General features: G+C 39.2%; 2 protein-coding genes across 8 annotated transcripts in view; one reads left to right on the top strand and one right to left on the bottom strand.

Annotated features, from left to right (window-relative positions):
* The window catches only part of DNAJC24 (DnaJ heat shock protein family (Hsp40) member C24), a 110,286-nt gene that overhangs the window by 33,491 nt on the left and 51,859 nt on the right, over window positions 1–24,936 (top strand). For 3 of the 5 annotated variants that reach the window (XM_083445824.1, XM_083445823.1, XM_083445825.1), the window contains 2 exons: window positions 3,144–3,212; window positions 5,049–6,413. In XM_083445824.1, the coding sequence (XP_083301950.1) occupies window positions 3,144–3,212; window positions 5,049–5,173 (194 nt within the window). In that variant the 3' untranslated portion in view covers window positions 5,174–6,413. Of the gene's footprint in view, window positions 1–119; window positions 590–3,143; window positions 3,213–5,048; window positions 6,414–24,936 lie in introns of those variants that run through there. The other 2 variants (XR_014512566.1, XM_083445822.1) reach the window with 2 other exon arrangements.
* Window positions 6,117–24,936, bottom strand: part of IMMP1L (inner mitochondrial membrane peptidase subunit 1) — a 34,364-nt gene continuing 15,544 nt past the window's right edge. Inside the window, exons 2-8 of one of the 3 annotated variants that reach the window (XM_083446256.1) lie at window positions 21,050–21,207; window positions 19,664–19,846; window positions 19,123–19,254; window positions 18,113–18,201; window positions 17,089–17,215; window positions 9,054–9,164; window positions 6,117–6,377 (exon numbers count right to left, since the gene is read on the bottom strand). In XM_083446256.1, the coding sequence (XP_083302382.1) occupies window positions 6,309–6,377; window positions 9,054–9,164; window positions 17,089–17,215; window positions 18,113–18,201; window positions 19,123–19,227 (501 nt within the window). In that variant the 5' untranslated portion in view covers window positions 19,228–19,254; window positions 19,664–19,846; window positions 21,050–21,207 and the 3' untranslated portion in view covers window positions 6,117–6,308. The remainder of the gene's footprint in view (window positions 6,378–9,053; window positions 9,165–17,088; window positions 17,216–18,112; window positions 18,202–19,122; window positions 19,255–19,663; window positions 19,847–21,049; window positions 21,208–24,936) is intronic. The other 2 variants (XM_083446255.1, XM_083446257.1) reach the window with 2 other exon arrangements.

The following is a 24,936-nucleotide window of genomic DNA, read 5'->3' as shown; positions in this document are numbered from 1 at the left end:
AGCGAAGGCACCTAGGCCTCTAGGAGGTGGCTGCTATGCCTAGGACAACTCAAGAAAGCAAAATGATGCATATGCTATAATATCAATAAAAGTTTAGGGGTTATACTGGATTGTTGTTTTTTACAGATTGTATGTTGGCTATGTTTACTATGATGCCATTCGTTAAAGGTATGGTCAGCGCTCAGTGGTAAACATTGGAGATACCATACATTACTGACAGTTCCTTCATCACTGTATTTTCTTGCAGAAATCTCCCCCATTCTGATAAGGATGATAAAGCAGAAAAGACTGGCGTATAAGATTCCCTTTAAACTAGAGGTAGTAAAATATGCTAAGGAACATGGAAACAGAGCAGCGGAGAGACATTTTGGGCCACCACCAACTGAAAAAATGATAAGAGATTGGAGGAAACAGGAGGATCAGCTGCAAAAAGCAGATAAAAGCAAGCACACTTTTCGTGGAAATGCTGCAAAGTGGCCACAGTTGGATGTGGCCATGAAAGAATGGATCACACATCACCGGAATAATGGCTTCACAGTCTCTACAAAAATGATAATATATGAAGCCAAACGCATTGCTGTAGAGAAAGGCATTCACGATTTTACTGGATCACCATCATGGTGCTACAGATTTATGAGGCGATGTGGCCTTGCTATGCGCACCAAAACTAGAATTGCACAAAAAATGCCAAAAGAATATGAATATAAGATTCTGTCTTTTCATAAATTTGTAATTGATGCTAGGAAGAGAAATGGGTTTGAAATTGGCCAGATTGGGAATATGGATAAAATCCCGCTAACCTTCGATGTGCCATCTAATAGGACTGTTGATCTGAAAGGTGCCCAGACTATCACCATGAAAACCTCCAGACATGAGAAAACCCATTACACGGTTGTGTTGTCTTGCTGTGCAGATGGCACCAAATTGCCACCCATGTTAATTTTCAAAAGGAAAACATTTCCAAAAGAAGTGATTCCAAGTGGAATTGTTGTACATGTTCATGAGAAAGGATGGATGGACGAGAATGGAATGAGAGTATGGGTTGAAAAAGTGTGGTCCAAACGTCCTGGAGGGCTTTTGGAAAAACCTGCCTTATTAGTACTTGACCAGTTTAGAGCACATATTAGCGAAACTACAAAAAAGTGCTTTAAAGAAGTGAAGACTCATCTAGCTGTAATTCCTGGAGGTCTTACCAGCCAGTTGCAACCTCTCGACGTTTCCATCAACAAGCCATTTAAGGTCTTTATGCAAGAGGAATGGAACAAATGGATGGCTGCTGGTAATCATGATCTGACTGGACAAATGAGGAGGCCCACTATCACTCAAGTTTGTGAATGGGTGAAAACATCATGGCACTCGGTGAAGGAGGAAATTGTTGTCCGGTCATTCAAAAAATGTGGCATTAGCAATGCTTTGGATGGAAATGAAGATGGTATTTTATATGAAGATAGCGAAGAAAGTGATTTCTGTGATTGTGAGCAACTGAGCTTCATAAATTATGACTCTAGCACTGATGAATTCTTGGAGTTTACAGAAGACTAGAAGAGTGCTCGAACCTTAGTATCTCTTCATTTGTTAATGAGAGTGATGGTGGTTCTTAATGCCACTGTTGACTGCTGTTGACTTTACATGGTTATAATATGATTCTGATATACCGGTTGTTTATTAAATAGTTTAGTACAACATTTGATTCAGAATATTTTTGTTGTTGTTTTCCTCCTCTAAAAACTAGGTGTGTCTTAAGGTCGGGTGCATCTTATAGAGCGAAAAATATGGTATATACCAATTGCTTATGTTTGAAAATAATAATAATAGAGTGTATAGAGGTATATGTATTGTAGTTCTCTCATAACAGAGGCATCTATATTAAGGTTTGCGAAGGGGGGAAAGTAGCTAATGTGCTTGGTACTGGGCACTGGGTATAGGACGAGATCGGTGGATTTCAAATTTGAGAGCTTGAGGAATTATACATCTTGCACAGAACCCGAGAGTTCCCAGTCAATATATCTACCATGGAACCTGGTGTTTCAGAAAAATAAATAAATGAAACTTATTGACCTAGGAGCCAAACATGGAGGGTGGGACGAGTACATTTTACTAAGGTCCAGAAGAGGTGTGCAGCCACATTTTCAGGAGGAAAAATTGAGGCTTAATTGAAATTCATCCTTGGATATGTTGGTGCAAACTTAATTCTCAATATCTATATGTAGTGGTCAGATCTTATGAATGGTTGGATATTAAGCTGTGTTAGAAGAAGCAACATTCTCAACCATAAATTACTGACTATGCCCTGTGGAGAGAACTTATACAGGAATTTTTAGTGCATTTTGATGCCCCCCCCCCCCCCCCGCATGTTTGCTTTTAGCCCTGGTGTTCTTACATTTGAAAGGCACATAGGAAGCTGTCTTATATCACTCGAATTGTCTTGAGCAGAAATGTTCTCATCACCTGCTGCCTGATCTTTTTTAGACTGAAATCCTAGGGTGCTCTACACAGCATTTGTCAGTACAGCCATGCACAGTGTAATGAATATAAATGTTTGCTGCTCTGTGTTTGGCTCAAAATTAAAATCAGGCAGGCACAAAACACAAGGAACTTGAACTTGTGACTTCCTGTTGATGATCAAGGACATGAATATGGAGAGAAGCAGATGAAAGCTGAAAAGGCCTTGTTCCATTCCTTAAGAAAGCTTTAACACTTTTGACTCAAGTAACCACCCCAAACCCTGATGTAACTTAAATATTAAAAACGTTTGGGCACTCTGTAATTACTGTCCTGCCCAATGAAGACATTTTTCCTACCAAGCAAGAGCTTAAATCTTTCCTGTCCTCTCTTGCTTCCATTCATTTATTGTAAGAAGTGAGGTGGAGTCAACTTTTGAGATTTGCCTGCTTACCAGTTCTTTCCAATAGTGAAGCACATAGGCTTTAATATGTCCTTTTATAAATGTTCTTGAATGAACGTATTTAGGCACTGTGTTTTATTATTGTTTTATACAAGGTTTGAATTAACTTTATGCTGTAAGTTGTTTTGGACTTCTCTCTCTGTGAAAAGCAACAAATATAATAAAGTTTATATGACTATGAACTTGCAGCCTCTGTCTCACATTCTATTCAAACTGAATGCCTGTTTTATTTTCTCAGAACATGAATTAACCCAAGGATGGCCTGTGGATGCTCAGGTGTCACTTGAAGATATGGCCTGGAATCTCAGTAAGATACCATGTGAAACTGGTTGATAAGTAAACTGAATAGTTAATGTAGGAATAAGAAGAGTCTGCTAACGGGCCGAGGATCCATCTAGTCCATCCTTTCTCCACCTATGGGTCCCCAGATGTTGTTGAACTACAACTTCCATCACCCCTAGCTAGCAAGGCCAGAGCTCAGGGATGATGGGAGTTGTAGTCCAACAACATCTGGGGAACCACAGGTTGAGAAGCACTAATCTAGTCTAACCTGTTTCCAAGAGCGGTCAGCCATGTGCTGCGGAGAAGCCCAGAAGCAGAGCATGAAGACAACAGTCCTTCACTGCTGGCTGCATCCTTGAGAACGGGTATTCAGAGACAGTCTTTGTCCCTGGAGGTTCAATTGATCAATCAGTGGATATCAGCCATATCAACCATGATATTGTCTAAGCCCCTTTTAAAGGTATAGATGCCAATGGTTCTCATACTACCTTATGGCAGTAATTCCATATATTATGTATTGTGTGAAGTACTTCTTCTGTCCTGAATCTTATGGCAATCAGTTTCATTGAGTAACCCTTAGTTCTAGGGCTAGGAGAGGAGGAATGTTTCTCTCATTCAGTTTAAAAAAACCACTGCTATACAACCTTCAGTTGTCTTTTTCTAAACCTAAAAATCCAGAAGTTTCCCTTCATTATTTTGATTGTCTGCTTCTGATGGTGCTTTTGTGATAAGGAAGCCTCCATTGTACCACATACCACATTAGTTTTCAATGACATTTTCTAATGACACATAGCCTTGCATATGCATGGCTTGGTGTGAAGTTTTAGTTGCTAGGCAATTTTTTTGGTTAGTAGTATGAAATTTAGAGGAGCTGCTTTTAGCTGAATGCTGAAGGGGTTGTAATCATGCAAGCAGATGCAAGAAGACAACTGAAAATAATGGTTAAGTCATTAATGCATTGAAGCCTACATATACAACTGTTTTACTATGGTTTTCTTCTCTGAAGCTCCTACAGAGATTTGCAAGGAAACTTAAATCTCATCCCTCTTCTGACCTGGGTCAGCAAAGCTGTTCCACGATAATTTTAAAAATACAGTGGTGCACCGCAAGACGAATGCCTCGCAAGACGGAAAACCCGCTAGACGAAAGGATTTTCCGTTTTGGAGGTGCTTCGCAGGACGGATTTGCTATGGGCTTGCTTCGCAAGACAAAAATGTCTTGCGATTCCTGGGGGTTTTTTTCCGCTCCCCACCCCCTTTTTCTAAGGCACTAAGCTGCTAATAGCCTTTTAGCAGCTAATCTGCTAATCCCTTAAGCCTTTAATAGCCGCTAATAGCCGCTAAACCGCTAATAGCGCTAATCCGCTAATGGGCTTGCTTCGCAAGACGAAAAAACTGCTAGACGAAGAGACTCACGGAACGGATTCTTTTCGTCTTGCGAGGCACCACTGTACAACAGAATGACATACAAATATAGAACATTATATATAACATACTCAGAGTAGGCCCATTGAAAATAATGAGCATGACTGAGTTAGGTCCATTAAATTTCAGTAGTTCTCAGCATTGTAAGAAACTATTTAGATATTGCAGCTTTTAAGAACTAGTCCAGTAATAAGGGTTTGTCTTTTTTTTTTTTTGTGAAAGTATAATTTAACGTTCTTATTAAAAACCTACCACATGGAGGAATTTTTCATATTAAGTATTTCCTACTACAATGTAATTCAGTTGCAAAAATAGTTTACTATACATTCATGGTAACTCTTGGGATGTAAGCTGACAACACACTTTGTAAGTAGCTTTGGGGTAGCATTCAAAACTGCAATGGAACTCATTACTGTTTCTGTGTATTGTTTCAACAGATGATCACTGTTATTCTCTCATATGTCGATGTGGTGGAAAATACACTGTCTCCCAAAAAGAAGCTGAAGAGGTTTCACTAGTATGCTGTGATACTTGTTCATTACTTATAGAGATTCTTCGATGACTCCACAAAGGATATGGGAAACACAAAAGATGTATTGTGTTAGGCAACTAATGGACAATGTGTCAGTAAATACCATAGTAGAAAAATGCACAATAACTGTTAAGAACATCAGTACAAACAAGTTTTCTTTCTGCATCAGAGATTCCTTTTTAAAATCCATGCAAATTATGCTCCAAATGTCTTTTAATTTGAATTGTCCATATCTTAGTGTATGAGATTTAAACACTACATTTCTTCTGCTTGCACGAGTGAGCACCATTTAATGTTATCCTCCTATTCTGGTATCATGATTACTCCTTTCTGAGGATAATGCATCCTGTACCCAAGATGAACAGGACTTGGAATACTGGTCTTAAACTGAAAAGTGGGCTTCTGAAAGCATACACGCTGCCATTTCAAAACCAATCCAGTACAGTCGACTCACAACTTGCGGAAGCATTTCTGTTTGACATATGGAACAATCCCCTATCTCCTCCCCCTGGGTGCCGTTTTGGGGGTTCTCTCAGCCCTCCAGAGTAGACTTGGGGGTGGTGTGGGGTGCACAGAGGAAAGAGAAGGGGAAAGCCATGCTCTGCTAGGAGTGCTTGTGCTAGCTTCTTGCTAGTGTGGTGGATTAGTTCAATCCAGCCCCCAGAGCATACTAATCGCACTCTCAGAGCATACTAATCCCACTCATTAAAGAGCACTTGCAAAGAAGTTCCTAATAGGCTGGCACTTGCTTATTCCCAGCTTTTGAAAAATGTTACACTTGTGAAATTGTATTGCTCTTTTTAGAAAAATCTGATAAACTTTCTAGTATATGCCATGTTACTTAAGAACCGTCTGTTTAAAACTGTAGGAAACCCTTGGCTTCAGGACTCCTACTGGTTCCTATATGTGTGGTTCTGAGGGAAAACACTTGCATGTTATGAGAACCATAATGAAAGAAGGCAGAACTCAGTAAGACTGTCAGAAGGATTTATAAATGGGATAAATGGAAATTGTTATATATCTGAAGCAACATTATTTCCCAGTATCACGACCCTTACATCTACAAGGAACGTCTTGATGTTCTTGTTTATTTTATATCAAAATACATTACTAGCCTTTTAAAAATTAGTAAAGAAGTCAGCATAGATGACACTGCCTAAGTCACTTAGTCATTCCAAATTCTGTGACTGTTGGGACTTGCACGTAGGTATCCAAAATCAGTCGGAGGCCAGAGCTGTAAAAATAAAATGAATAAATTACTTAAGATATAGAGCAGCCATCTTTTTTCTTCTTCTGCTTCTTCCTTGTCTCTTATTTCACCCTTTTCTCAGTTCAAGTGTTAAAGAGGAATAAACTGTGACTGCTGAAAGCAGAATTTTACCAATATGTATATCCATAACTTTGGTCCTTATAACTGTTGTGATATGGAAGAGATTTTCCCCCCCATTTAAAGATGGTCACGTAGTACCAGAAGCAAGGAAACTGCATTATAGATGCACTGAGTTATGACTTCTGTCTCACCAATCCAGCTTGGAGGAGTTGGCTTTGAATAATTTTCATTAGTATCAGATGTGATTGGCCTATGTTGCAAGTGATGTGCTTAGGTCAGGCTTCCTCAAACTCGGCCCTCCAGATGTTTTGAGACTACAATTCCCATCATCCTTGACCACTGGTCCTGCTAGCTAGGGATCATGGGAGTTGTAGGCCAAAAACATCTGGAGGGCCGAGTTTGAGGAAGCCTGGCTTAGGTCATAGGCATTCCTCTGAAAGCCAGGTATTCTACCTCCAACAGTTAGTTGAGGTGTGGCTGAGGCAGGAATTTAGTCAAATAGAGGTAACAAGAGATGCTAACTAACAAAATGCAGTTGAAAAGGTTTTGACCTATAAAGCTTTAAACGGCTCAGGACCGCAATACCTTAAGTACCACCTATTTCCATATGAACCTACCCAGACCCTGAGATCATCTTCTGAGGCCCTACTTCATGTGCTGCCTGCACGAGAGATCTGGAGAGTGGCAACATGAGAATGGGCCTTCTCTGCAGTGGCTCCCTGTCTGTGGAATGCTCTCCCCAGGAAAGTTCACCTGGCGCCTTCACTATACACCTTTAGGCGCCAGGCAAAAAGTTCCTCTTTAACCAGGACTTGGGCTGATTCACATCCAATGTCCTTTTAAAATGTGTTGGGATCTGTTTTTGTTTATATTTTGATTATGTGTTTTGTGTTTTTATATCATGATTTTATCCTGTGAACTGCCTGAGACCTGTGGGTATAGGGCGGCATACAAATTTAATAAATAACAACAAAACAACAACAACTTGATGATCCAGAGAGTAATATACTCATGAGTTGTTAAGGAACTCGAAAGCTGCTGCGCTTCCAACAAAAATATGCAATACAGTACTATAAAGGCCAACCCAATACATTTTACTTCCTGAAGCAAAGCACTAAATGGGGCTCCTCCTCTAAATTATTCAAGTCCAAAGTTTTGTTTGGTAGTTAAGGCAAAAAACACCACAAGTGACTCTAGAGTAGAAATAAAATAGCAATACAGTGGTGCCTCGCAAGACGAAATTAATTCGTTCTGCGAGTCTCTTCGTCTAGCGGTTTTTTCGTCTTGCGAAGCAACCCTATTAGCGTATTAGTGCTATTAGCGGTTTAGCGGCTATTAGCGGCTATTAAAGGCTTAAGGGATTAGCGGATTAGCTGCTAAAAGGCTATTAGCAGCTTAGTGCCTTAGAAAAAGGGGGTGGGGAGCGGAAAAAAAACCCCAGGAATCGCAAGACATTTTCGTCTTGCGAAGCAAGCCCATAGCAAATTCGTCCTGTGAAGCACCTCCAAAACGGAAAACCCTTTCGTCTAGCGGGTTTTCCGTCTTGCGGGGTACCACTGTATATTACTAGCTTTTCATGACACCCAAGTCAGGTGCCTACTTTAACGGTAGGGCTAATTCTAAACTTCCCTAAGATTTGTCTGCTTATAGGAGCTTTAGAGGATTGCCAGCATAACACCATTTTTTAAAAAGGGGATCTAACACAAATTCAAAACCTGTTCACCTAGCTTCTTATCTAGGTAACTGATGGAAAGCGTTTTTTAAAGATAAGAGTTATTAAGTAAATAGAAGAACAAACTATGCTTAGAATATTTTAAGACTGGGCAGCATGTAAATATTGATCCAGTAGATAAAAGGTTGTTTTTTAAAAAAAAATAATCCAGGAACATTAAAGTCTTTCATCTAGGGATGCTGAGTCAAGTTAGCTGGCAAGAAATTAGAGTGCGGGTCCTCTTATGAATCAATAACTGGGTTAAGAGAAGTCGGGAAGAGAGGAATAAATGGAAGATTAAAAGCAGTGGGATCCATCAAGGATCTGTATTGGGAGTCATGCAGGTGTCTGCTTGTGGAAGTGGAAAGGCATTCCACTTGCACCTGCCACATGCAGTTCTGTAAGGTCCCCTGACAACTGGTTCCAATTTTTCAGGAGGATCTGCCACATGGAGCTTGGAACACCCCATTTTGTGCATTGCTTGTTGGGTCCAAGTCAATATTTTGAGCAGCATAGAACATTTCTTATATATTCGATGTGTTTTGAGAAAAGCCTGGAGAACAGAAACGTAACTCCTTTCTAATGTTACATTTCCATATACCGCCCATAAAAAGGGGCACAGCGACCTAAAGTAAAACAGATGTTATGTTTGCATTGTTGTTACATGGGTGGGTTTCAGACTCGGTTGGCTAATGCTTTATGCATCTTTAAATGCAGTAGTCATTTGAGGAGATCATGCTCTCCTATAACATTTTAACACCCTGGTCCCTGTGCTTCACTAGATAATGAAAATGTCTCATTGTGGTAGTTCAGGCCTCAAGACTTATAAAAACTGTCAAATTAACACGTTTTAGATTGCAGGAATATACCTTCAAGCAAATGCGTCCTTTTATCAACCCATATGGAACAGGACCGTAACACCTGGAATCTGTAGAATTCCTGAGATTATCACCTTCTAACCAAACATGTCCTTTAGGTACCTGAGAAAGATCAAAATTAAATAACAAATATATAGGGGAAAGAAAATACAATTTCCCCCCACCAATACAATCTAATTTTATCCTTCAGCACACACATGCAATGAATTAATAATGTTACACTTCTTTAAAACAGACATAGATATGAGAGAGAGAACCCCCCGCCCGAAGTATCTGTTCTTTCACGTGCTCCAAAAACACTAGTTTGTAACACAAAAAAACCTTCCAAATGAAGATGTAAGAGGTTAGGCCAATGTGACAGGGTCATTAATTTAATAGACTTCAAAAGAGGTCATTAGGATGTTGACTGAAAATCTGCCCTGCTGTCGCAGTAACAGCATGAACAGGGCAGCCACACACTCATCAACATCCTGGGGCCAGCACTAAGGCTAGACCTGTTAGTAAGCTTGTGATGAACTAAATGGTAATTGATTGTGACATCAATTACGAATAATCTCATCATTTTATCAGAGAGGGCTTGTCAAAGTTCTAATTAAGATCACAGTTCAGCCTATGTGCAGGCAGGATCCACAACACATAATATTGCAATAATGACCATCACAAACTGGCAAGTCTCTCCTTATAATTTGAAAATTAATGATGGTGACCTTATCATATGACAGAGACCTTTTACTGTCTATATGGACTGTGCATGAGCTATTATATTGCATGCCATAGGTCCAGCTTTAAACTGGCTCTGTGATAACTGAGAAGCAGTGGCACAACTGAATTAGTAGCTAGAAAACATTTCAGAATTGTACACATCTATCCAGAACATACAGGACAAAACTCAAAATACACCATGCAAGGATTTTGACATTCATATACTAAAACAGCTAAATATTTTTAGTTTGAGAAGCACACTTACTAGCAGGTAAGCCCTGCTGAAGACAGTTACTTCTGAGTAAAGAGTCATAGGATTGCACTCTAAATTTATTTAATTGTCACAGCCAACATGTTCCTCACACTTAGATCCAGCCTTTGGGTTGCTTAAATCTTTTTGAAAAGATAATAAGCTTAATGTTTAATCCATGACTAGCTAACTCTATTCTATCACATTTTTACAGCCAGGCAGTTAAGAGTGGCCTTATTAACTTCAACACTAACATACCTGGAATTGACAAAGGGCTTGTTCGGACAATATTTGGCCCTGAATTCTATTCAAGCTGGGAGCAGAAGAAAGTTTCAGTCTCATTCTCTCACCACAATGAGAAGATAATGTGTGAACCAGGAAATCTGTTTAGTTGAATAGGTTCTGTCTCCTGGACACTGAGTAAGACCTTTGAGGTCAAGCAGGCCCAAAGTCAATGCACTTAAAAACAATTGGTTTTGTGTCACAATTAGGGAAATATTCAACTACGTTTTACACAGAGTAGACTCACAGAAATAAATGGACCTGACTTCATAATGTTCATTAATTCCAATGGGTCTAATGCAGGCATAGGCAAACTCAGCCCTCCGGATGTTTTGGGACTACAACTCCCATCATCCCTGACCACTGGTCCTGTAAGCTAGGGATGATGAGAGTTGTAGTCCCAAAACATCTGGAGGGCCTAGTTTGCCTATGCCTGGTCTAATGAGTAAACCTTAGTTGAATACCATCCTTAGTAATGAAGATACAGATAACCACCATCATGGATGCTTTAGATTCCTGCAATTGCAGACTAGATGAGCCTCAAGGTCCCTTCCAGCTCTGCAATTCTGTAATTCTATGTCTTGGTCCAGAACAGGGATGGGGAATGTGATGGGTGAACTTCGAAACAGGGTGCATTCAAGTGGTGGCAGAGGCAAAAGTGGGCATGGTGTGACACCTGACTTTGCACAGCATGACTATCCTCCAACCACACAAAAGTCTGAAGTTTCTGCACTCCTCCCTCACCTCCATCTCTTCAGTCAAACCAGAGGCATTATCACATTCAAAGACCCATTCCAACTAGGGGGGAAAAAATTGAGACCACAGAGCTGGGCTGAAAAGGGGTGTGGCCTGTGACAGGTGTGGCCAGACAGAAGCCTAGAGGGCTGCCCAACAAACCTTGCTTTGCTTTCACTGGCAAGGCTGGATTATTAAGCCGCAATACGATTGCCCAAATGTGGCCCCTACTTTTTATATGCAAAGGTCAGGGCAGAGATGGGAGAGTTGGGTGGGGAAAGTATGGCAGCTTGCATAGCCAAGTCATCTAGGAACTGCTACTAAAGAAAGCTCTATTTGTAAGTACAAGATCACATAATCTCTAGAGTACGACCACGTAAGAGACACTTTAACCTCTCTAGGGAGAGATGAAAACTATGTGATGGGCACACTTGATAATTTATTAGTAGCCCAGGCATGTAAAGCCACTGGCTATTCTGTGCACCTCTTCTGACATTAACCTAAGAGCAGGGGAGGCTATCCTATGAGCCTTTCAAGTGTTATTGGACTCTCAATTCCTATTAGCCCCAGCCAATAAGACCAAAGACCAAGGATGAAGTTATAGTTGTGGTTTAACAACTTCTGTAGGCCGCAGGTTGCCCACTCCTGGAGTACCCTCTCCTGTTTTGCTCCTGTAATGTCAGATCTGTACCATGTGGTGGAAGCCCATACTGGAGCTACTTCCAACTGCCACATCACCCTTCCTGGAAGTTGAAGCTAAGCTGATAAGCAGGTGAGTCAACACATGGAGCAACACATTGCAGAAATTTTCATATCCTAAAGATGACAGACAAGGACTTACAGTTTAGCTGCCAAGGCTTCCTGACCATCTTAGTCACTGAAAGGAACTTGCTGCCCTTCCTAGGAAATTTTAGTGACTACCAATATGTTTTGTTGCTACCAATACACTTCGTGACTACCTTACTGTTTTGTTTTAATTTGATACTTTAAATGTTTTGTATTTTGTTGTATGCTCCTTGGAACAACACGAGGAAAAACCTAGGCATATATTCTAAATTACTGAATATACCCCAAATTACAAAGCTCCACAAAGAACTATTGCTGATTTACGTCTTATCATTTTAATTTTAAGTATGAAAGTCAAACATTTGCTTTCTAATTATTGTTTCTTTCAAAAAGTGTTCACCGCTCTTTCCTCTTCAAAGGGTGGCCCAGCACATTTTAACACCGTGAAGGATGCAGAGACTCCACCACCAAGGATATCAGAGCTCTGAGTTTAAAAAGAATCTTATTTTGTTTCTCTGTTACCTTACATTTCAGCGGCTTCCTTCAATGACAAAAGCTAGACATGCTGTTGGACAAAAGAATGAAAGCCAAAAAGTTCTCATCTATTCCTAGGGAGGTCGAAGTGGTACAAGGAACAAATGTAATTGCTTCATTGCCTGTGGGTATTCATCTGACAAAAGAAGCTTTTGTGAATAAACCACAGGTGTTACCTTTCTTGATTAAAGTGAAACACGATAAAAGAGTCTGCCATATCAAATAACAAATTTACTGGCTACTAATGAAATTTATATATTTGATTAGTTAAACTGCACATAATTAACAAACTAAAGTAATAATTTAAAAAAAAAACCCCTCAAAAGTAATAGATTTTCCTGTATGTTTCAGGTCACATGGAATACAGATTATTTTATTTTACTCTTTAAATGGTCCCAGAATGTCTACATGACATTTGCTCTGGAGATGCATGTAAGTTTAGTAAACCACCACCATGTCGCTTTTATTACATCAGTTAGTCTTTACACTTGTCTGTAAAAGAATCATATTGGTAGCATTAAGAGGCATTATGTTGTGAAGTATGTAGTAAATGTATGTTTTCAATACGTAGTGTGTGTGTACAGTGAGCTTTAGGGTGCACTTACCTAGGAATAAGCCACATGACTTCAGGGGGACTTAGATGCGAATGGCTCAAGCTTATCAAAAGTTCTGCTCACTGATCACAAAACCTATTCCCTGAATTGTCAGCTTTAATCCTCTATGTAGTATGATTTTAAATAAATCATTTACTCATTTATTACTCTTGGTATATTATAATCAATTTGGAGGGTGCAGTATGTGTTTAATTAGAAAGAGCTGATTAAGGAAGTATATGAATGTGCTAGTAAACTCAGCTGGCACAACTGAGCTAACAAAATCCTAAAAGTGGAATATCTAGTTTTCTTCCATCCACTGTGTTCAAAATTGCAGCTAGAACTTAGAGCCAGGTGGGATAGTCCGTAAAATTGACGATTGCCTAGATGTTATTTGGACCCATACATGGAAGGTTTAAAGCAATATAGAAACTTTTCACTGCTGTCTAAAGGCAAACGTTGTTAATTATTACTTAACAGTATATTGCATTGTTCTCTCCCTTTTAAGACTGCTATCCTTTAGGTTTATATATACTACTGAAGCAGCTCCTTATTCTTTTATTGTTACCTCTGCATAGGCAACCTCTTTTGTGGTCATTGTATTTTATTTACAGATTAGGCCTTTGGGACACTAACCATAAAGCTATTAACATTATCCCTTCCATACCGACTAATTCAACCATTAATCTTCTCTTTACCAGCTCTCCAAACTCCTTTGTAACTTGTATAACCAAGTTCATGCTTGTATTTTTAAAAATATTTTCCTTTTCCATATTCCCCACCTGGCCTTGTGTGTTTTTTAGCTCTGCATAGTTATGAACGAGGATTCTGATTTTAATGGAAACATTAACAGCATAAAAAAGGGACTAAGCACCCCCTTATAAGAGAAAGAAGTATGCACAACAACGTAATAAAATACATTAATGTTACAGAAAACTTGTAGATGATATGGGGAAAAAAATATTTGGAGCCTTTGAACCTGGGTGAAGTACTTTTACTATGTAAATGAAAGCGAAAAGGAATTGCCACCATACTGAAGCAACCAATCAATTCCCCCTGAATGGATAAGAAAGCCAAACCATTCAAATTTGGCATAGGCATGCTTGGAAATAAGGCTATTCTTTTAGGGTGTACATGTTGCCAGCTGTAATCAGAAAGCATTTTCCAAAAAGAAATCAAATAACGCAAGCCAATTTGGATAGACAAATTGGATGGGGGGGGGGAGAGCAATTTTGTGAGGACAGATTACAAAAACAAGAACTTAAAATATTGCAGCAAAACTCAGTGCAATGTCACCTATTTGATACATGGAGATACCACCATCCTACTGAAAAGGATTGTACTTTTGTACAATTCTAAGTAACTCAATCATGCATTGAATGAGTTGTTTGCGGGCTTCCTATAGGTATAGGTATAGGTATAGGTATAGTCTGATCCAGCAGGGCTCTTCTTATTTTCTTATGTATTGGGAAATGTATGACTTGAAAGAAAATTGATTTTAAAATAACAATAATTGCCTGGTAAAAAGTTATAGGCAGGCTGAAGGGGAGACCTGTAGAACTGGTGCTTCCTTGTCTCAATATCTACAAGGTAAACATACAATTAACAAATGGCTTATGAAAAAATAATGCTTATTCTTTTGATTTTGCAGTAATCTTTCCTGACAAGAACCACCCTCAGTTACCTCCATGCCCAAAACAGCAGCCCTATTTCTCACTTCAGAATCTTCACAGACCTCTTAAGAATACTGCTTCCAGAGAAACTCCTATTGAATAAGGAGGTATCTACTGTACTGTACATGTTGAATATTAAAGCCTAGGAGCCTACAATGGTGAATGTAACAAAGAGCTGAATAAAACCTGTTCTCAGATTTGCAGATATTAAGACACTCAATCTTCAGCCTGTGTTAGTTTTAGAGATAGCCACAGGATGAACAGGGCAGGTCATCTCCTCAGTGAACTTCACTTTAGCACAAAGTAAACATTTTTCTCCACATCAGCTGTTGTCAGGGCATTAGCAGTGTGTGGTAATTGATTATCAGTAGAGTGTTGCTGAGAAATGGAGTTGTATCTCAGCTTTTTATCACTACGACTTGCAAAAAGCAGGTTCCTTATTTACAGGTCCTATCTGTATTAAGTGACATTACTAGACCCTTCTTCTGTTGAAGTGACACAAGGGCTGAGCATATCAGTGCCTTGCGATATATAACCTAGTTTATTACAATTTTCCTGCTTGCCTCTTCAGTCTGTAAATAGCAACAGCACCAACTGAACATATGGTAAATAGAATGTAACACAGGCACATTTTTAAATCACAGGCAAATGCAACAATACAATATTCATTATTTGATATATATAGTTCTAAATTTGAACTGCAATAAATGCACTTAATACAATTATGAACAAAACCCCAAGTTTTGTTGTCCATACATTTTCTAAAGAAACCCTAATTCCCTTTGTTAATTGAAGTGAATAACTGAAACACATTTTGTTTTAGAATGCTGTTACAAATCATTAAACTGGGTCATTGAGGGCTTTACAAGTATATAGGGTTATATAGTTTATATCAAGCACTTCTCTAACTCTGTGTTACACAGCATATATTGTCAAACAACACACAACAAAGAACACAGCAAATTGGCCACAAAACACAGGTTGAGGGAGGGCATCCTTTTTTTAAAAAAACAAACTTTAAAAGCCCCTCTTGCACAAAACCCCCTGCGTTTATCTGTCAAATTTGGCAGGCTTATGCCAACATATGAAAGTTTTATGTGGCTGTTGATGTTCTTATTCTAGTCAATGGAAAAGACATTGGAGACTTCAGAAAATGTGTGAGGCTTTGCCTTAGTTCCAAGGTGAAATGTGATGTCACAGTCTTCTAGGTCCCTCACCTTTCCTAGTATTTTCAAATTTTGAGGTGTTCCATTCCATTTAAGTGCAAGAAACATTTAAAGTCATGCTTTATTTCAAATCCCCCAGTCCTATCTTAACACAAAGCTGCTCATGCAGCTGTATAATGTTGGCATGGTGACATATTTCCTAAGCCAAAACCAGATAAAGTTTATATTCATTGCATTTTCAGAAAGGAGCTTCAGTTTCCATTTGTCTTTCCTCAATTGTTTCATCAGAATTCACGAACAAGCATGAGCACATAATGCTTTAAAATGGAATCACTGGAATCACTGTATTTTTGTCAGTAAATTAAATAGGAAAAGAATTAATGCAATATTGGTGTTAATCCTGTATACATTGTGAGTTTTAGTGACTGAATGATACACCAGTGTTAACCCTGCCACATTAACACTGCACATCTTATCCTGTCTAATCCTGTAATGAATTTGAGACTAATAGTGATACTCCTCCATGTCTTAGGGCCTTGCATGTTTATCTCCATAACAAAGGGGTGTCATGTCAAACACGACATTATTCTTTTCACTCCAGGGATCAAGCAAGATAAAGTAGATTATGAGAGCAGAACTTATTCAATCTGAATTTTTAAAATGGATTCCACAGGAAAGGACTTGCTATATAAATTCATGTAGTAATTTTTTTAATATAGCCAAAACTGAAAACCATTTAAATAGAAACCATGGTTACCACGTACTAAAAAATGGCACCCACTTGCCACGCTGAACTAGAATTTTATTTATATATGGAACATATAATATACCAAACAGGATTTTTGCTCCATTCATTCTGAGGTTACAATACATTCAGGTGCTAAAAAGTTGACCTAACGTAGGTCAATCTCCAAAAGTTGTTGACTACTTTACAACTGTCGTTCCCTGCCTAAAGGGTCATGCTTAAGAATAGATCTTGGGCCCAACCCAGAAATATCCGGTCAGTCTTTGGGAAATGTGGATATGCTTAACTTTGACATGTTTTGATTCTTCAGCAGAGATGCCTTCTTATAACTTGTCCCACGGAACTTCAAGGAATGTGTGAATGTGTGTGGTGGGCTGGAGTGTGGAAAAGGAACTGCGAAATTCCCTTTCAGCAAATGTCACTGTACAAGTGCTGAAGTGGAAACAACCCACTGCAACTGAACCTTTACCACCTGAAATGCTGAATTAAATTTCAAGCCATGCAAACAAAAAGGTGCTTTACAAGTGTCCTCAAAAAGAATGATAAGCAATGCTACTTACGTAACTGTGGGTCTTAAGAAAATCTGAAGGGCTGCTTGTACAGACTTTATCTCCTTCCAAGCCAATTACTCTTTTACATATGTTAGATTTGGGGTCACTTGGGTTTTTCGCAATGATGATATCACCTCTGAGGAAAAAGGTTGTGAGGAAATGTCAGGATCCAAAAAGATGTCGATGATGTGCACTTTTCAGATTGCTGCTGGCCAACTCTTTGGGACACTGTGCCAAATGTCAAGTCTGAATTATTAGGGAATGCCATTCTAGTGCAAGCTCCACCCTGCCCCTACAATTTGAGGTGGTATTGCCTTCTATCTACCAATTCAGGGAGCAGTGCAGTGTTGGAGAATCATTGTCCCGCTTATTATGTCATACATAACCAATCCTGTAGCCTCTCCTGTGTGTGACCAGCATCAAGTGCTACAAACTATGGCTCCTTGTGACAACACAACACCCATAACACAGGCTGGCCTCCCATTTTCTAAAGCATTCAGCAAGCTGGCTAACAATATGCTTTCCCTTGCACCACAACCTATTTTCAAATTGTTATCCAGCAGCAATTAAGTGTTAGATTGCAAATATATGGATTAATGCATAGGGCCTGGCCCTTTATATGACCGTTGAGCACTGTGTACACATCCCCAGCTCTATAAACTACTAATAAAGCAGCATTTGGATAACATAATAAATGGCATTTATGGCATTTCTGGAGAGAATTGCTTTGTGAATTTGCTTCCTGGAGATATACTCTAGTTGTCCATTACAATATAGGGCAAGATAAGCTAGAAATAAGCAATCCTAAAGTAGGGTGGCTATAAAGAAAACCTGCGGAGATAATCCACAATGAATTCTCAGTTTCTGAATTAATGCGAAAATATGCCAAATCAATTTAAAATAGGTAACTTAAGAATTTATGAAAAATGTTAACAAAATTAACAATAAAAGCAGCAGTATGATTATAAAGATAAGCATAATCAGAAAGCAAGTATCTGTACAACCAGAACTATGGAAAATTGGAGCAGCATACTTCTGAATGTGATAAAACTGGAGGCTAAGGTTCTCAGAAAACACAATATCAGAATTTTGAATGGTAGGCTCCATTGAAGGTCCTGAACACTAAAAACAAAAATAAAGAGGACAATTACTATTTGAGAAGTATGTTATCACATGTAGTATTTTAAATAAATAAATTACAGCATCTTTAGGCCAATCTGGTAAATATAAAACAGCTCAGCTTTCACCAACCTGGTGCCCCTCAGATATTTGGACTGCAGCTTCCTAGAAGTCCCAGCCTGGATGGCCATACAGATGTGAGTTGTACTCCAAATATCTAGAGTGCACCAGGCTGATTTTCATATGTAAACCTGTCCCCTTGATTTCTATAAGTGTGATGTCTCTCTATAGATTCTGGTTCCACTGGGCCCTGAATTCTCACCTGAGATGTCAGTGAAGTTTAGTATTAGTTTTGGGAGATCAAAGAGGCAAGCGTTACAAACCTACACATTCTTCTATGGCTCAGATTAAATAATGAGCCAGAGAATAATTCCTGAGTTACGTTCTCTTGCTTACTCAGCCCTAAACCTATGAAAATAGCCATGTACCGATAGTTTCCGGGGGCTGAAGTTAAATAGAGGAGCATCGTTTATTTTAGTTACTTCTTTTTAGCCAACTCTTCATTCAAACAATCCTAGTGTGGGATACTACAAGTAAACAGTACATGAAATAACTAGGCAAAAGCAATTCTATAAAACCAGTCAACAAATTCTGTGAGCACAACTGCCTAACTCCATAGCTAAAACTAATCTAAAACCTGGGGAAATAAAAAAAGGTGTTAATAGGTGGTGAAAACCCACCAGGGTCAGAATCATGAGCTCTCTGCTCAGTTTAAAGAAAGCTTTAAAGGTTCAAGTTATAAAGTCTAGATGAGTATACTTCAAATACTTCTTTATTAAAACAGAAGGCTGGAGTGTGAAAGCTAAGAAACTGAAAATTGACGTGGTAATTTTATTGTTTATTTGATAGCCTTTGTTAACTCACCACAACAATTCCTCCAATGTATTCAAAGGCACAATGTGCTATGCACCCATACTGAATAGTATATCCAAGAAGTCGGAGAGTCTTTCTAATAACATCTTGCAACATAGCAGTTTTATGGTTGTGCAGCGGGTCCTAGCTTTAAGGGATCAGAAATACACCAGATATGAATTCTCACCATAGTACAAGCAGTCAACAGAATTTATAAAATACACTAACCTAAGATGCAACATTTCAAAAACCAGGATTCAAATTAATTTTCAGGGAGATTAATTAGGTCAAAAGTTCAAGAAGAGTTTTAATGTGGGTTATGTGGAGCTGTCCTCATTGCTTAAAAGCACAACTATCCTTCCAGCAAGACATTCCAAATGTAAACTACCACTTAGGCTTTCTTCTTAATCTCTCGTTTCATTCATTACATATTTCACTTAATTAAAGAATTACAAAACATTGATACAAAACAAGTAACACAAACAATGAGAATAAGAGATTAAAATAACTAATTAACATGATTTAATTCAAGTTTTAGATAATAAAGATTTACTTTGCAGTTTTCTGGTAGCTGGTACTGGTAGACTGTGAACTGATGAATTTTGGCTATAACGTCATTCCAGAATTGTTTGTTTAGGCAAGTCCAGACAATGTTGTATGTAGTCTGCTTTTGGAGCCCAGCATCTCCAACATAAATCAGAACTATCAGAGTAAGTTCCGTATGGTAGATTTCAACCTGTATGGAGTAAAATGTGATTTGGTAAGTATTTTTTTAGACCCTTTAAATGTCTTTATTAAGCATATTTGTTACCATTCCTTCACAAAAAGTCCCATGGTGGGTTACTTCACAATAAAACAGTAAATTACAATATACAGACAGCAAACAGTTAAACGTGCAATCAGTGAATAACATCATTTGAAGGAATGCTGTTAAATATGACCACTCTTGTTCTGAACTGGAAAATTAAAATCATCATTACATTTCTTCTTGAAAGAGATTTGGGCTATTTGTGTTTGGGTAACAAATGGTATATCTTACTAATCAGTTTCTGGGTGTTGTGATTTGTTGTACAAGAATCAAACGCTTAAGCATTATAAGGATGGCTGAATTTAGCATGTTACAATATATCTGACTTGAAAATATAAAAAACCCCAACCTACTGAGTGAAAACCTTTCATGAGAGGGTTAATTGTTCATATAGAATTATATGGTCATTGATCATCCCTCTGTAAATTGTTATGATATTAGATCCCCCATATATCCTTAAGTTTCATTCATTATGAAAGATGGGCGTCAAATGTGCACTCAATCTGGTACCATCCCAATATGGTATCCGCCAGACCCAGTCTAGATACAGTGGTTCCTTGGCTTACGAACTTAAACAGTTCCGGAAGTCCGTTCTTAAACCAAAGCGTTCTTAAACCCAGGTGTGCTTTCCCATAGCAGCGGGGGATTCAATTTACAAGTGGAACACACTCAGCAGAAAGCGGAACATGTTCTGCTTCCAAGGCAAAATTCACAAAACAAAACACCTGCTTCCAGGTTTGCAGCGTTCTTAATCCAAGTTGTTCATAAACTAAGGTGTTCTTAAACCAAGGTACCACTGTATTCAAAACACAGAGGTGGTTCTGATGGGACAGAATCACAACACTAGCTTTCTGGCAGGTGTGCTGCCACTGCTGACCTGGAAGTAGGGGGCGAGGCGAAGGGAAGATAAGTGTAGTGCAAGTGCAACAGGAGTATTCGTTTTACCCAACTACTTCACCTGCACCACACATCACACCTCGCTCTTTCCCTCTTGGTAAGAGGCAGTGACACACCTGCCAGGAAGCTAGCCTTGCAGCTCCACCCCACAAGGCAAGCTGCTTCTGTTATTATTTGGGATAATAGGCAATATAATAGATATGTGCCAGAAACATGAAGAGAAATACACATTACCCATTTCTTATAGACTATGTTTCCCTAACCCTACTGGAAGTTCTCACATCTCACTGTGGAATAGCTTTTGCCTCCTTTGTAGCCTCATCACATTGCTGGCTCACAGTCACATTAAGACTTATCAAGATTCTCCTGTGTTAGTTCCATTTAATGCGTTCCTATGAGAAAACAAAGTGCTTATTTCTGGGTGTCAAATGCATCAATTGAATATAGAAGAAACTTCTAAAACTTTTATATGGAAATTAGATGACAACTGAAGCAAAACACATTAACACAATAACAGAAGCACAGTTGTCATGAGAGAAACATTAATTAGCTCTCTACCTATCCAGTATCCCTATATCCACTTGTGGATATCTTTCAAATTTTAGAGGAAAGACAGAAAAAGCTTTAAATTATTGTGCAGCTAATTCCAGTGTTGGGATAGGAAAATTACTTTTATGTTTACCGTAAATGCAAAAACTCAACTATAAAGAGAAACAGAAGCCTATAGAGATGGTGGTTTTATTGTGGTTGTTTTTTCTTTAGTCAAAACTGACTTCTTGGCTGTTGTTGTTTTTAATTGTTTTCCATACTTGTCTGCTTTCCAAGCTGTGATCCTCCATGGGCTGAAATCTCTAGAATACTGTACCTAAGTATATCAAGGATTTAGCAGTCTTAGTATAAGCTACTAATGCACTATTCAACAGTAAGAGGCACAGAGAAACTATTTCAGTAACATGCTGGAATTGCTAACCCGCTATTCACAAAGTTGATATGTAAGGTATACCATTGGCAAAACCTTAAAATAAATTATCTTCCTTTTTGATGTATGCAGCGCCAGGAATATGGGCAAAAGGGCACCCGTAAATTGAAACGGGAACAGCTGTATTCTGAACTAATTATGCTTTCAATCATAGTTTACTCAGAAGCCACAGAAAAAGTGTTGCACTTTAATCAACCCAGGAAATTATAAGACTATGGGTAAAACCTTGATGTCAGAGGGCAAAATGCTGTGAGTTTAAAACATTTTGTGTAGGTAGTAAAAGAAAGATTGAGTGTCAGCAGATCACTCAGTGTCATAGGACAGGTGGGAATTAATGACCACAAAGTATCTAGCAGGAGCTACAGTAACAAAGTCTCTCCTGCAATAATTGCTAGAATGGCCTCCTCGGTTAAAGAGCAATTTGAGCCTGAAAGAAATTGCTTGGTTGTCTAGTTCAAACACAAGATGACTATAACAAGAGAAAGAAAGGCCCAGACACCTGCGGAGAGCATGAGAAAGCATAGACATAAGAATGTTAGGTGGTAAGCACTACATAAAATAAATATTTCATATGAAAACTTTTGGAAACCAACACTCAAGATGTCAAGAAAATGTGTAATGCAAGGAAAATATTGAAGTTAAAGCTCTGGCACAGATCTCATGAGGGCTTTTTGTCCGATTTTCTACTCATATATATGGGCCATTTCTTGTGAAATGATTTCATTTGATATTAAATTAGTCTGAGTTATAGTGCTTATTACACCAGGCTTATTACAGAAACTGAGTCCTCCTCCTAAGGATGTCATTAAAGCATACAGCATGCTCTAAATATACAAAGCAGGCAGACTGCCCACTGTTCCATTCACAAAGTGTTAGGTTTTGACCATACCATGCTTTTAATAGCAGAAGAGAGAGTACTTCAACATAATGGGAAGGTCGGGTAACTTTCCAAAGCCCTCCAAATACCAAAAGGGAGAGGTTTCCTATAGCTTTCCAAGAATGTGCTGAGCAATGGAAGGAAAGAGGGGAGAGAGAGATGAAGAGAAATTGTCATGTCAAGTTTTATCAGGTGGAATGGGACAGTACCGAAAGGAGAAGGGAAAATGGATAAAGTACCAGGATATAGAGGTCCTACGCTGACCCATAGAGTACAGGTGGTGACCATTTTGTGCAGGGGTTCCGTTCCTGACCCCTGTGCACATTGGCAGAGCACACATGAGCCAAACCCAACTCACCCAGCCCCTCCAGCCCCGTTTTCAGGCAGCGACAAACACGTGCTTGGACATGCTGATTAGTAACAATGTTAAGTCAAGTGCTTCTGGCCACTAGAATCTATTTTGGGGGGATGAGCTGTAATGCACACTAATAGATGGAAGTCAGCTGTGCAGAATATATATATATATATATATATATATATGCAGGTTTTGGTGTCCTCGGGTGTCTTCCCGTGTAAAAGTTGGGGTGTCTAGGCGACGTTTCGACGAGGTCTCACTCGTCATCTTCAGGCTGGTGCTTTCGGCTTCTTGTTACTGGAACAGAGCAGGATCTCAGTGTTTGAGTTCCTATAAATACTGTTGAGGAGGTGTGGTGTATAGCCTCCAATGTTCTGGGCAGAGAGGAGGTTCCCAGGCTAGTGTGCCTTTTCTTCTTTTGTTCCTTAATTACTTGAGGGATATCTTGAGTGATTTCTTGAGTGATTTCCTGAATCCCACTTAGGTGGGTCATTAGGTGTGGATTAGTTGCTAAAGCCTTCGTGTCTTGAACTCTTGAACTTTGTGAAGAGTTTTTCTGAGAAGATGGCTGTACTGCACTTGGTTGTGCTCTGGCTTGGCTTCGTGTATAGGGGCGAGCTGTGGTTTTGTGGCCTGTGCCAGCCAGATCTGTGTAGGGATTGCAGGGGGGTGCAGCATCCGGAGGTGCCACCCTGGTTTGGCTACTGGATGGTGTCTGTAATTTATCTGTGGAGAGGGTCTGGGTTTGGGTCTGGTGTGGTTGATTGGTGATGGCGTTCTGTGTGCCTCTGGATCTGGTGTCAGATTTTGTGGGGAGGGCTAATTTCCAGATGTCTGGCAAGCGGGATGTGTCGTCACGCTTGTTCATGTTGTGAGGGTGTTTCTCTATCTCGATGGCTTCCATGATTATTCTCTTGTGGTGATGTTCCATGTTAAAGAGCAATTTGGAATCTGCAAAATTAATTTCGTGTCCTGTTTCTTTCATGTGTTGGAAAAGAGAGGAAGTTTTTTCTTCTTTTTTGACGGCATTCTTGTGTTCTGCGATCCGTGCATTTATTCGTCTGTTTGTTTGTCCAATGTACGTGGCTGGGCAGACTTTGCAGGGTATTTCATAGACCCCTTGGTTTTCCAACTGAATTTTATCCTTGGGGTTTCTGAGGATATTGGCTATTTTTTGGTTGGTGCAAAAGGCTGTTTTGATATTGTGTTTATGGAGGATTTTGCTAATTTTATCTGTAGTGCCCTTGATATAAGGAAGGAGGGCTATGCCATTGTTTTCTTCTGTGTCTTGGTTTTTGGGGGGTGTTTCTTTTTGGATTAGCTTCGTAACCCTGTTTTGCTGGTATCCATTGGCAATTAACACATTTGAGAGATTCTGTAACTCAGTTGTCAAGTGGTCTTCGTCAGCCAGGCGTTTGGTTCTGGAGATGAGAGTCTTGGCTACGGAGTTTATTTGTGCAGGGTGGTGGTGTGATTGTGCATGTAAGTAGCGGTTGGTGTGTGTTTTTTTCCGGTAGATAGTGTGTCCTAGGGAGCCATCAGGTTTTTTGTAGATTAGGACGTCAAGGAAGGGAAGTTGGTTGTTGGCTTCTATTTCCATAGTGAATTGTATTTTGGGGTGTAGGCTGTTGAGATGTGTGAGGAAGCTATCCAGTTTTTCTGGAAACACCCCCCAAAACACCCCCCAAAAACCAAGACACAGAAGAAAACAATGGCATAGCCCTCCTTCCTTATATCAAGGGCACTACAGATAAAATTAGCAAAATCCTCCATAAACACAATATCAAAACAGCCTTTTGCACCAACCAAAAAATAGCCAATATCCTCAGAAACCCCAAGGATAAAATTCAGTTGGAAAACCAAGGGGTCTATGAAATACCCTGCAAAGTCTGCCCAGCCACGTACATTGG

The sequence above is a fragment of the Podarcis tiliguerta genome, assembly GCF_965153285.1.
Source record: "Podarcis tiliguerta genome assembly, chromosome: 1".
Classification (NCBI taxonomy): domain Eukaryota; kingdom Metazoa; phylum Chordata; class Lepidosauria; order Squamata; family Lacertidae; genus Podarcis; species Podarcis tiliguerta.
The sequence above is the reverse complement of the archived record's forward strand: the minus strand, read 5'-3'. Positions and strand labels throughout refer to the sequence as shown.